The sequence below is a fragment of the Buteo buteo genome, chromosome 9 (genome assembly GCF_964188355.1).
Source record: "Buteo buteo chromosome 9, bButBut1.hap1.1, whole genome shotgun sequence".
Taxonomy (NCBI): domain Eukaryota; kingdom Metazoa; phylum Chordata; class Aves; order Accipitriformes; family Accipitridae; genus Buteo; species Buteo buteo.
Genome location: NC_134179.1, coordinates 24,727,800 through 24,741,736, shown reverse-complemented (window position 1 = coordinate 24,741,736; position 13,937 = coordinate 24,727,800). Strand labels below are relative to the sequence as shown.

General features: G+C 36.5%; 1 protein-coding gene across 2 annotated transcripts in view; it reads left to right on the top strand.

Annotated features, from left to right (window-relative positions):
* Nucleotides 1–13,729, top strand: part of HBS1L (HBS1 like translational GTPase) — a 64,777-nt gene extending 51,048 nt beyond the window's left edge. For both annotated transcript variants that reach the window (XM_075035766.1, XM_075035770.1), the window contains 10 exons: nt 928–1,074; nt 1,735–1,809; nt 2,596–2,713; nt 2,902–2,970; nt 6,229–6,333; nt 8,359–8,449; nt 10,042–10,150; nt 10,770–10,870; nt 11,829–11,973; nt 13,080–13,729. In XM_075035766.1, coding sequence (XP_074891867.1) covers nt 928–1,074; nt 1,735–1,809; nt 2,596–2,713; nt 2,902–2,970; nt 6,229–6,333; nt 8,359–8,449; nt 10,042–10,150; nt 10,770–10,870; nt 11,829–11,973; nt 13,080–13,091 — 972 coding nt within the window. In that variant the 3' untranslated portion in view covers nt 13,092–13,729. The remainder of the gene's footprint in view (nt 1–927; nt 1,075–1,734; nt 1,810–2,595; nt 2,714–2,901; nt 2,971–6,228; nt 6,334–8,358; nt 8,450–10,041; nt 10,151–10,769; nt 10,871–11,828; nt 11,974–13,079) is intronic.
* Nucleotides 13,730–13,937: the final 208 nt, after the last annotated feature.

Genomic DNA, 13,937 nt, shown 5'->3' with positions numbered 1-13,937 from the left:
TCTGTTCCTTCTTCTGGCATCCTGAAACATAAGCATGTAAGGAAAGGGAGAAAGTACTACCTTTTCTCCTCTCTCTTTCCATTATGTCCAAATCATCAGTCCTATGAATTTGTCTTACACCTGCCTCTTGACAGCAGTACCTTTATTGTTCACGTCTGCTGCCATTGCTTGGTACATGGTGGTGGTCTAACTGGCTGTTAGTTACCAAAGCAGGAAAAATAGAAGCAATATTAGCAGCATTTAAGGCTAACAGCAAACTCTTGTGTTTTTCCCCTGTGCTTACATGCTGACTTTTGTGCAGGGCTGTAGACTGCATGATACGTGTTTGCTCTTAATGCTGTGACAGAGTTTGCCTAGATGATAAAATAGGCTACTTCGTCTTTTCCATCTTGTGATTTTGGCATGCTCCAGTGTGTTGAGTGGACTGTGAAGCATTCACATCCAACATGCAGTTGACTGGTTGTCCCAGTTGTATAGTGTTGTAATTTATCTGTAATTTTTGCAGCTTCTCACTATGAAGGTGTCGAGAGTGAGGCAGGGAGAACTGGACGTTGTGTTCATACCATTCTTAAGTTTCTGGAGCATGGACTGCTCTTGTTTAGTTGAGGTCTGTGCAGCACATCCATAGTGGGTAGTTTGAAGAGGACAGGTTCCCAAAACCAAGAGTTGGCTTGTGTTTGACAGAAAATGGTGGTTTATGACATGAAATGACATAATGCCGTAATATCTCACCAAAGTGGGCTATGACACGGATAGGACTGAGCAGTATCAATTACATTTGAGGCACATCAGGATGCTTCCTGTGTAAAGTACATTTTGTGTGAAATGTTGCTAATTGACTTATTTACCCAGATTATTTCCACCTCTTAACCACTTTTGATTATGGTTTGTTGTTTTTTTTGTTTTGTTTTGTTTTTTTAAATCTAGGCTGATGTGGCTATTTTGGTTGTGGATGCTAGCAGAGGAGAGTTTGAAGCAGGGTTTGAGACAGGTGGACAAACTCGAGAACATGGATTATTAGTGCGCTCTCTTGGAGTGACACAGCTAGCTGTTGCAGTCAATAAAATGGACCAGGTACATGATTAATTTTTTCATTTAGTTGACAGGCTTCCATCTGGGATTGTGGACCCAATATTGTGAAACTAATATAAAGTATTGTTTCTTTCTTTGATTCTCAGCTCTGTCTCTTGTGTTTAGACTTTACAATACTTTTCTTTTTATTTATGGGTATATTTTCAAAGCACACAGATAGTTTTGGTGCTAAAATGAGTAGCGGTCCTTCTTGTACTTGTGAAAATCTCACATAAGCAGTTAACTCAGTGGCATCTGCAAGGACATCTTGGTGGTCGTTCAGGTCAAGACCCCAAGAGCTTTATTTAAACCTATAAAGTATGTTAAATATTACTAGTTGGGTTTCAGATTATTACTGTGTTTATATTCTTGCTGAATCTGAATTTTGTGTAAACTATAAAAAAAAAAGGTGCTATTCAAGGACAAATCAAACTAAAGGGGCTTGCAAATTAAGTGGTGTGTTGTTTGCTGTCAGTAATTGTTAATGTATATGCTCTTATGTATTCAACTATGAATCCACGTGGAAATCTCATTTATAAAGTCATTGGGTGCTGTGTGTGGAGAACACCTACTGGTACTACAGAGTTGATGACATGCGGCAGTATGTTTGAGACATGGTTAAAAACCTACAGTTTTATTATTATAATCTGTTTTCTATTTTAGGTCGATTGGCAACAGGAAAGATTTCAGGAAATTACAAAGAAGCTCAGCCAATTTCTTAAACAAGCTGGCTTTAAGGTAATGTAAATTTCTGAGGTCTTTGTTGCTTTGTTCAGGCATTTAGGTAGGGTAAGCTTTTCTTAGTGTCAGGTTATTTTGTGTCACTTTCCTGCTACTACTGTGTGCACATAGTATAGCAGATGCCTTTTCCTTCTGGTAGGGTGTACATTGAGCCCTGGATAAGGTTAGTCAGTTCTTTAATACTCTTTCTGTCATCATATTTGTTTAGGTCTGTTGAATCTTTGGGGCACTCACCTCACTTGTAGTTTCTTGGGATTGTTGTCTACAAAGCAGAACAGACCGCGGTTCATCTATCTTACTGTTCAGGATTATATGAATGCCAGTAGAGAGTTTTATACCACAGCAGGTGTCAGTGTGGATTATGAACGCAGAAGAACACTCTCCATTTGCCATTGTTGACTGTTCTCACATTTCCTCAGTTCCAACTATCCATTTGGCTGTGGCCTTCCTGAAATCCCTATGCATAAATCAGTAATTCAAACTGAAGTTTTTCCTGTCAGATACGTAGTTGGAGTTTGTTACCTGAACTCAGTTTCTAGTTGTTAATTTTGTTATCATCATCTTGAAATATCTCGAAATCTTTTTGGAGCACTGTGATAAGGCAAGAGGTAAACGGAAGGGAAGTGGGTCCATCAGGTAATCTGCTTTCTCCAGGGGAAATAATGAATGTGCCAACTGTTCTTTTATAGCTTAGATACATGATGTTGAAAAATGCACCTCTTGCTTCTGCTAGAAGATCCTGTTGTTAATGTATGCTTAACTTCTGTTTGTTTTCTTAATTAGGAGTCGGATGTGGCTTACATCCCAACAAGTGGCCTTGGTGGTGAAAACCTGGTCACAAGGGGTCAGTCAAGTGACCTCACACAGTGGTATAAAGGAAACTGTTTGTTAGAGCAAATTGGTGAGTGCAATTTTCCTCATTTAAAAACTAATATATCTTAGTCCTGTGTATGTCAAAACTTTTATTTTGGGGGAAGTGTGGGACAAAGTTTTTGGAATGCAGTATAGTTGATTTATCCCTAAGTGAGAAGTTGTTGAGGTAGTTATTGAATACAGAAGTTCTAAAAGGCCTTATCAATTTATTTGCAGATTCTTTCAAGCCACCACAGAGATCAGTGGATAAACCATTTCGGTTGTGTGTTGCTGATGTTTTTAAAGGTTGGTTGTTTCTATAATATTTTCATGATTATTTAACCGATATTTAACACAAGTGTTGAAAAATGGTCTAAAAATGAGACTTAAAGTAGGAGCTTTATGTGTATCAGTAGTCTTGAACAGGAATAGTAAGTTTTCAAGAACTGTTCTTTGTCAAATTTTAGATAGTACCGCTGAAGGAGAAACACTGGAAAAGAAATTGAGGAAGAAAATCTGTGTGACCAGCTAATTGGCTGTGTAATGAGTTGATGGTTCTGTGGGACAGAATTTGGGAGTTTCTCTTTCCCAAACTGGTTTCTTGTTGCCTAAATGAGTGTTTCTCAAACTTTTTGAGTGTGACTTTTTGGGCTCTTTTACCTTCCACTCCTAGATTTGTAAAAAGTTTGACTTGTTCCTTTTATGTTCATTATTGTAGCTGTAAATAATGATAAATTCCTTCATTTTCATATAAAAATTTGGAGGGGTGAGGTGGAAGAAAAGGGTGGTCGTGGTGGTGAGACTGTTACAACCAGCCAAGGATTTAATGAAAGGCAGCTAGCTATTCCCTAGCACTAGTAGAGATATGGATAGCAAGTAACTATAACCAGTTCTTATTTCCATTGTCTGGAGAAAGACTGCCTTGAGCCCTTAAGGTTTTAGTGGTAAACTTGATATTTTTTTCAGTTAAATGCATTTACATTTACAGGTAATTTAGAAGAAATAAGGTTTGTAACACTTATCCTGTTTGAAATGTTCCATAGGTCCCTTGAGAAATGTTGCAAGCTAAATGACAGAATGATTGAAATGTTGTAAATATTTGTAATCAAATATTATTATTGAAGTTCATATTTTAAAAGAAATTTTACTTTATATATAGGGTGTTTATAGGGGAAGTACAAACAAACCAAAATACTGATTGTAATAGGAAAAATCGGTTTTGTGCAATTTTCATGTCAGTCCTTGAGAAAACACTAGATGCTGTACATGCCCTGGGTTAGCTGACCTAAGGTACTGAAGCCATAATGTTAAATATCGAAACCTTGCATGAGAACTTACCCTAGTGTGTTACCACTAGTTTCGTCATCTAGGCTGTCACTGTATTTTTTTTATTTTTTTTTAATTTCATGAGCTGTGGGAAAGAGTTTTAGGATTATTGATTGAGATCTTTCAAAATATTATCACAATTTTTGTGTTGCAATAACCACTTTGGTGTTGACCTAACTTTCACAAAATGAGCAATTTTGTCTAAATCTATTCTGTGGAAAAGTCTGATTTTTTGCTAAGGTATGCAAAAAAATAATGGCTCTGGAAGGGACTCAATTTACATATACAGCATTTATCACTAAATGTGGCGGTTTAGGTGTTTTTTAGGCTATTTTTTTCTTAACCTTGTGATCTCAAAACTTAATTAACTTGGATGCCACCAGAGGAAGTAGCTGCAGCTATGGGTACATGAAGCAACAGTTGTTCTCAGCTCTATTCCAGTGCCTCTGCATGCTCAGGAGGAGCTGTCCATAGAAGTGTGTAAAAAGTGAGAGTGCTGAGTGTGCCCTTGCGTAGTTTGGAAAACCCCTTTCTTTATTTAAGGTTACTTACACATATGATTCATCTACCTCAGCCTGATTTTGGCTGTTGTCCTCCATAGCCCTCCTAATATTTTTTCCAGGCAAACTATCTCGTGATCCAAGAGGTCCCTGTAAATTCCTTCATGGCTGCATCAATCACCACTTACCATGTTATAATGCTGCCTAGGGTATGACTTGACCTGACTTTAGAAAAGCCTTGTCCAGCAGCCAAATCCTGAGGACAAAGAACATGTCCTGGGAGAACCTGAGTACCATGATACACAGAAATCAGGCTATTTTTTATGCCCTGATTCTGTCCCCCACTATCCATTTTGTACTTGCATTGATTTCCAGGGAAGCTGAAGGAACTTGACATTTTGCAGGAAGCAATCGGCATGGGAGAGGGTGAAGCTTCAAACACCACACTGGTTTACCAAGCCAGAGCTGGTGATGATGTGAAAAAAAAGAGAAATGGTTCTTGATTGTGCTTGGGAGTGGTTGGGAACCTGAAACCAGTTCACATTTCTCGTTGCCTGCAAGTGCTTGCAGAGCCAGCTTCAGGTTCTTTTGTGGGCCATATTGAGGTGGTGTTTGTGCCATGACTTGGGGATTCTTTTTCTAGCAAGTATCTGCTTCTCCAGTTTTCTGTTCTTTTGACATCTGATGTCATCTGTTAATTGATTGCATTCATCTTATTTGCTGGAATGAATAGAGGAAAATTAGCTTGCAGACATACTGGTAATATTCTTCCAGCTAGATAGATGGAAGCATTCTTCAATAATGGTGATGAACACAAAAGAGCAAGTTGATAGTATGTGACCTCAAGGTTTGAGGTCAGCTTGCTCTTTTGAATTCAGCTTTAGATTAAAAGCTTAATGTGACACACAAAATACTCAGATGCTTGCTTATCACTGAATTCTAATGTTCAGCAAAAGGTGTATTTGTTGTTTGTATGGTTACTGAAAATGTCATTGTAGACTCACTTCTGAGGATTGTTTATAAACACACCTGCAAATGCACGCTAAGGATATGAGGCATTTTTTAAGGTGTAAGTGCATAAATGTGCATGTGTAGCACATCTATTGAAAATAACTGACATATCATTCAAATAATGAATTCAAATAAGGACATTGAAGAAGAAAAACTTTGCAGATCTTTTATTCAGAAACGCTTACATCATCCAAAATTACAATAGCTCCTCATATTAAATAGCACTGAATCAATCTTTGACTTTCCAGGAGTAAAAGAAATACGCAGACAGAGCACATAGACTGAGCATGACTCAGTTAAACAGTGAATGGTATAGGAATTTGTACCTGTATGCAAGAGAATTTTTATGAGAGGTCTGTGATATGTTTTTTTTTAATCTGTAATTGTAGTGAGACAGTGCTGAATTAAAGAAAATTGTTAGAAATTAAGGGACTTAATCTAATATTGAAAAACTAAAAAATATTTCTTCATATACCTACATTAGCTTAAAGAAGGATATTTCTCCCTTAGTTCTGAAAAACATAAGATCTAGAGGTTTTGAATTTAATGTTTCATTTTCATTATGATGCACAGCTGGCTAACTTGCAAGTACTGAACTCTACTGGGAGGGGGGGGACCTGTCTTCATTATATTAAAAACTTATCTATACATTGCTGAAGGGCTAACTTGTGATGGGAAATTGACCTTACTATGAAGTTTTTTGAAATTATTGCTGTGTTTATTACAGACCAAGGATCAGGATTTTGTGTGACTGGTAAAATAGAAGCAGGCTATATTCAAGTTGGAGAACGACTCCTGGCAATGCCTCCCAATGAAACTTGCACTGCAAAAGGTACGGTCTTCAGAAGTGTGTTTACTTTCAGGTCAATACTGGGCTAGAAGCAGTTACTGAAATGGTAACAGACTGTCAAACTGATACTAACTGTCAAACATAAAATGTGAAAGCATAAAACGAATTTCTTTAGATGTGACTGTGTCTGTATAAATATGTCTATGAAGAGTATGTGAAATCTTGCATTTTTTTAAATCTTTTTTTACCATATCAGATATTCCAAATGTTACAGCCTCGTGACTTTTGACATTGCTTTATGAAGAACCTGTAAAAACATCTGAGTTCCAGCAATGTTTATAAAAATATGCAGTACAGGAATCATTAATATTCAGCTTTGCTGTGGAGTGTTATTGCTGTTAGGAAGTGTGAGGATGTTGGACAACCTTTAGAAATTAACCTTTGAATTAGATGTGAAAAAGCTTGAGAATTAAGTCTCTGCTGTTTGATGTTCATGAGATTGTCACCGATCCTTTCATAATATACAAACTTTCAGGAAATAATTGTCCTGAGCAACTACAAAAGAGAAGAAAATTGGATTTAAATTTCAATACATTTGATTTCTGAGAAGAGGAATAGTTAAGACATTAAATGTTTACCTGTTTCCTGATTAAGCTTGCTGGTTTTGTACTTCAGAGTTGTTTTTGTTTCATATGCAAACAGAAAGATAAAATTATGATTTTCCTACATTGACCAATGAATAAAAAATTAAGACCTCAAAATAAATGAAGAGGTTTCTGTATCTAACTATTTAGCCTGAATTCAGCAATGTGCTGGTTCGACTGTCCTGTTTCATTCCAGAACCAGCTCATTGAGTGCTAATTTGGGAAGCTCTTCAGTGTGCCTGTTTATACGGTTGCATGCACATTGTTCACATGCACAGGAATGTTACAATAACGTGGATGAATATGGTTATCAGACCACTGTAGTCACTCCTCTGTTTTGGGAGTGGAGGAAGTAGTATGGAAAAAGATGTATTTTGTCTGATTATCCCCAATGGTACAATTCTATGATTTTTCTTTGGTACTGCCTTTCATATGGCTGAAAAGCAGGTGAAGGTTGGGGGTATTAGTTCATTAAGTGTGTATTATTTATATTTAATGTAAAGAAGAGATAACTTAATTTGTCATACAGTACTTACTAAACGTAGTGTGCACATTAGAATTCCAGTTTTTCATTTCAAAAGGCTGAGATTCACTTATTCTGTGAGAATGACATGTACATGTGAAATAATTATCAACACTGCTTAAAAAAACAGTACTTAACATGCTTGTAGTTGAATGATGCTTTCTGGCATGTTTTTGAGAAGTAGTTTTGGGAACAGATTTTCAAATCAATAAATACAATCTGTAGCAAAATAGGACTAGATCCTATAAATGTGTGCAGTATTTATAGATGAGTGAGGGTTTTTTCTTTCATCATTGGTGTCTACCAGAAACCTCAGAATGTTAAGTCAGGAGCAATTATTTTTGTCCTCACCCACGAGCCGGGTTATCTTTTAAAGCAATTAAAATGCACCAAAATCAGAATAAAATTACTTTTAAAGATGCTTTCTAATAGATGCGATGTCATGAACGAAAGGCAGCAGTTACGCTTTTTTATGAAAGAGTCAGCAAACCCACTTAAGGTAAATGAAAGTTGACATAGTACCATTAAAGTATATGAAGGATGCGGTCTAGGGTGTGCGTGTGCCTCAAAGGATGGGTGGGGCAGATACGGAGATATTAGTACTACGGCATTTTCAGGACTGCGTCATCTGCACTCTGTGACAAGTGCCAGGTCCCCTCCTCTGGCTTAAATAAAGCCATGTTACTGTGCAGGGTGGGGTGAGAGAATAGTGTGTCCTCACCAAGGGGGAAAAAAAGCTTCCTCGGGCTTCTCAGTTAAAAAGCTTTTACTCTCAACCCATTCATACTGAAAATTGATGAGTAATGGTTGATGAAGCACAAATGGCCCAAACAGAGCTGTTTGTTTGTAGCTCGGAACCTAGGTACTTCACTGTGAGGTTCTGTTTTTACTCATTTCCAGGAATCACACTGCACGATGAACCAGTTGATTGGGCTGCAGCAGGAGATCACGTTAGTCTCACTTTGACCGGCATGGATATCATCAAAATCAAGTGAGCAAAACTGGGTTTCAGTCTAAGTAACGGTTTGTTTTTAATGAAAAGCTTTATAACTATTACACTTAACAATCAGCGGTTTACTTGAAGAATGATGTGGCTACCAGGATATTTAAAACCGAAGTGATGCATATCACCTGGCTTGCATGTACAAACGTTGGAAACATCTGCTACATGTACAACGGCAACCTCAGAAGAATACTGTTAGTTTTCATACTTTGCCCTAGTGCTGACACTGGTAACCTTCAAAGCCTTTTCCTTACGACTTGTCCTTGGATATTTTAATTGCTGAATTAAATAAATCCCTCTTGCTAAATAAAACAAAAGATTTTTGAAGAGCTTATTGAATCATAAAGAATTCTAACAAAACACATCCAAACAACTGCCATTGCATACCAATAAGTAAATCTGGACAAGTGGAATTGATGGAAACTTCATTCAACACATTTAACTGCTTGTAACGTCTGTTTTGGTAAATGTTTGCTGACCCTTTTTTGGAGGGTCCAATACATTCAGTGAGACACAGCAAATCTTTGTGTCTCTTTCAGTCTATAGGTTTCATGCTAAGCATTAGCCTCAAGCTTTTAGGTGTTGGTTGTTGTTCGGGCTAGAAAATTGGATCTGTAATTTGTTCAGCTTTTTTACATTCCAGTTGGACTTCAGACAGCAAACTTTCAAGCTACTGTTTGAAAAACTCCTTGCACTGGTAGTTTTGCAAACTTACACTCTGCTTTTAAGGGAAAAGTACAGGCTTGTCTGTATTGCCATTTCATAATGGGATGTGATTCTCTGTGGTAAATGGGGGATGAAAAAGTCTTGTTCTACTTGTTGAATGAAGGCTTGAGTCAATTCGTTACCTTGATGTCATTCATCTTCTGGAGATATGTTAGACTTGTCAAGAAAAGGTATAAAGTTTGAAGTCCTCTTGATACTGGTGAAATTTGATTACATCTGATAGAAACATTTAATCATGCTGTTTGTTCTCTTCAGTCATATTTTTGAGTGGGATTAATTTTCTTTTCATTTTAGATGGCTAAAACTAGCCACTGTGAGAAAGCTGTGTCTAGTCTACCTTATTGACTTGTAAAAAGCAGCAGCTTTCTTGTGACTCCATGTAGGGTTTTTTGGAAATGAGTTCTGCTGAGAGCTTAAGTTTTGAGAGTCCTGATGATGATATTCCTTTATCCACAAAATAGTTGAGTTACAGGCAGCAACACTGCAATTTTGGGCACCCTGCAGTATTTTATGCTATTGATCTGAAACAATTAATCTCTGAATGAAAGTCTAATTCTTCAAAGTACCTATGCACAGGAAGCAGTGGCATTTTCAGAAACTGATTAGCAATGGACGTAGTTGTTCGCTGAACTAGACAGACCTCTTCATGCATACCCACAAAATACTGTAGACATCATCTAGGAATTAATTTCATTACAAGCTTTAATACAGTGTTCCTGATTTCTTTTTTTTCCTACAGGTTATATTAAAGTGGTGGTGTCTTTGCTTTGCTTGTCTTAAATATTTATATTTTTCTAGTGCAGTGATTAACATTTGTATGTCAAGATATCAGTTTCTTTTGCTCTCTCTTGTAGTGTTGGCTCTGTATTTTGTGATCCCAAGGAACCCATTAAAGTTTGCACTCGTTTCAGAGCTCGGGTTCTCATCTTCAATATGGACGTTCCAATCACTAAAGGATTTCCTGTAAGTCTCTGTGAAAGTTCTGTGTTCTTTACAGGTTGTTCAGGGCTTTTACTCTCCGTGTTTGACCCCCCCGAATATGAGAGGCATTTAGCATCCAGAAGTGGTTCTGTCTCTCCAGAGGAAACAGATTCTTCTGTAATTTGAAGAGGATGTAAGGGGCTATTGTGGGTGCTTATGCATATTCTTACTGGCTTTTAATACATAGCTGAGCCATTTCAGAGAACATGAGTTCCACCACAGTCAGGCTAGGCTGTCCTTTAGAAAGCTCACGCCTTGCAGGAGTATAATGATGCACTTAGTTGTAAGATACCTTTTAGAATAAATAAAATATCAGTTTATGCTACAGAACTGCACTGAAGAGGCAAAAGCAAAACACTTAAAAATGAAAAAATGTATTTATGATGAATTAATACATGACCTTTGTGTCATATCTGTAGAGATCACAAAGTTTAGTAACTAGGAACATTTACCAAATGTGAGGCAGAGATTCCTGTGAGAGAAGTTTTGTTAGCATTTGTTTAAAAAAAATCAGTCTTAAATGAAGTTGTGTTTTTGAGTATTAACACCTAGGATTTCTGATTATTGTAGAATGTTTAATAACTGAAAAAAATATTTTTAGGTTCTTTTACACTATCAAACCGTCAGTGAACCTGCTACTATTAGAAGGCTGTTGAGTGTCCTGCACAAAAGCACTGGTGAAGTGACAAAGAAAAAACCTAAGTAAGTGTTTTGAATAGTTAATAATTACTCAAGAAATCGCTGACTTTTGATTAATATACAGTATATCAAGCAGGTTCTATTATGCAATATTGTGTTTGTAAGAATATGCTTTCATTGTTTTAGTTGGTTTCATGTGTAGATTTCAGAGTACATTACAAAGTGAAAAACCTCCTGCCCACTTGATAAATGTGGAGCACCTGAGAAGTAAAATGACTTGCATAAGGTCGCTTGCAGTATTGGGAGTGAATTCTAGATCACCAGCCCTGCACGTCAAGGATTTTTTTTTTTTTTTAATTTTTTTTTTTTTTAATTTTTTTTTTTTTTCATTATCTTTCTCTCTTCTTCCTGTAATAGCATAGGATCCTTGGTATAATCCTGGAGATGGGCTATTGTCTAAAATAAACTCAACTAGACAGTGGGTCAGAGAAAAAGAGATTTAGGGAGTCTTCCCATACGAGTTAAATTGTGGGAACATCCCTCTAGTTATTTAAATCTGTATTTGGGTAGAAATGCTATTTGATACATATGACATTATCAGAATAATCCTTTTCCAGAAATTGCATGGCTGAAACTGTTGCTGAAAGGTAATGGGAAGAAAAATCATGACTTCTACAGAGCAATGAATTGGCTCTTTAGTTGTTGGGTTTGAAACAAGACTTGATTTCTACTAGACATGAAAAAACTGGTATTAATGAGATAATTAACTTCAAAACAATTTGCTAAATGTTGTGGTGGGTGCCCTTCTCTAGAAGTTTTTAAAGAAAACTCAGATGCCTTTTTAAAAGGTATGCTGCAGGCAAATGAGTTTTCAGTCTGGTGGCTTGGGTTATACTTGACATCAAGCTTGGTCATTATACTTTTGGCTTTTTAAGTTGATTTTTTCCATTTATTCACCATTCTTTTTTTCATTTATGCATGCATATATTTATAATACAGTTTTCTGGTTATTTACCTGCAGGTTCTTGACTAAGGGACAGAATGCTGAAATAGAACTACAAACTCAAAGACCTGTTGCTTTAGAGTTGTATAAAGATTTTAAAGAACTTGGGAGGTTTATGTTACGCTACAGTGGTTCCACTATTGCTGCAGGAGTTGTCACAGAGGTATGGCATTTTTGTAACGAACTTTCTATACTGTAAAGGAATGGTGTTAACTTTCACATAGCATTTAGTTTTTATGGTTAGGACCCGTTTTACACCCTTTGGCCTAAAAAGTGAATTTTTTCTGCTGAAACAGAGACAGCGCTTCAGCAAGATGTGAGGAAAACATGCTACAGGTTCTGTTCAATTTATTAGGAGCAAAAATTACTCTCTTCAGAATTTTTGAATATTGTGCATTTTTTCCCCTCTCTTGAGTTAAAAAATAACCCTCCACTATTTTAACATACATCAGTCTTTCTGAAATCTAATTGCCTGTATAAATATACTGGAAGTAGTTTGTAAATAGGAAGTGTTGGCCATTTTTACTGTGGCTAGTTTGGGTCCCAGATCTTTTTCTGTTAGCGTTAAAGACCATTGTACATTTGATTCTTACTGATGCCTATAGACATTTTCTGATCCTGTGTAAGTGAGAGGAAGCAAAGGCTGTGGGCTAAATAGAAATGTTTTGCCTTCTATTAGGAGCAAAAAATATGAGTGTCCCTCTATCTGTCACTTTAAAAAATCTTGCTATGATTCGTGGATTAGAATTTAAGTTCTAATTCTAGGGCTGAGGGAGGGAAATTTAGTCACATTAACCAAGTTCTGGTACTGAGACTTAAAGCTGAGTCATTTAATGTCAAAACATGGAACTAGAGCGTGAGAATTTGTGGCTTCTCCCTGTGTGTGTAGGAATGATGTGCTAGGTCTGTCAGAGGCTCTGGGCCTTATGGAGCTTTAATGCTCTTTACAATCTATCTGGTCTTAAATAGTATCCAGAGCTAGGGCTTTAATCTTGCACCTGTTTTTCATTAAATTTAACTTGAAGTGAATGGGGCCCTATTTAGATCTGTGATGCCCAATGTTTGTAGAATTGGGGACTAAATAACTCTTTGATTGTTATTTGGGAATTACTATTTTAGTACTTGTGATCTTGTTCCAGAGAATTTCAGAGCAAAAGGAGTTATTTTTTCCACAGCTAATTATGTCACGTTGAAAAAAACTGTGATTGTTTTACACTGAGTACTTCATTTTTCACCACAGGGGTTTTTTCCATTTGCTTATATTTTTAGATTAAAGAATGATAGTGATCATTCTTCCACCGTCCAACCAAAATGCAGTCAGGTATCCAGACTTCCGTTTAAGAATCCAGTTACTTCAGTTGAAGAAACAAGTGCAATTAATCGGGAAGATTATGATGACAAAAGTTAAATCATGCGAGACATCTGGGGAGCTGTTCATCACTCTCTCCTGCTGCAGAACAAGATGCCAACTGACAAGGAACTGCTAATATTGCACTTCTCGATCTCAAGAATCTCATGTGGAGTTTAGCCCTTAAAGAGTTTGGTGGAAAAACCTTAGAAAGTTGAATTAGAGAAAAAGATGATGAATCATCATGAAACAAACTCCTTACTTCCAGACATAAATTGTTTACATATTTTCTTTGATTTGCTTTTCTGCTGCACATTAATTCAGTAAAGTAACTTTATTGGTCTAATATATTTTTAGGTTTGAGTTGAATGCATATTCAGGGAAAAAAAGAACTATTTACTTTGGTTTCAAGAGAATGGCATGTAGTATTATCCCAGGATTGTTTTCCCTGTCCCAAAATTTATTTAAAAAAAAAAAGTTTTCTTTTGCTGTGTAGTGGAAGCTGTGCCAACATTGGCTAATTTTATTTTTTAAACTCTAAGAATAATAAAATAACTTTGTCTGAGCATAATTTTGTCTCCTTCATCGTTTGTTATTTAAACACTTCTAAATTGTGTTAAATCATTCTTTACTTTCCGTAACTCAGAAGTTTCAGAGTAAACTTGTGAGTTAAAATGCGAAACTGGCATGCAACTTGTCTTTCTGTGGAAATAATTTCAGTTTTTGTCATGTTACTCAGTGCAGCTACTGTGCATACACATCTCTTTCATCCAGACTTG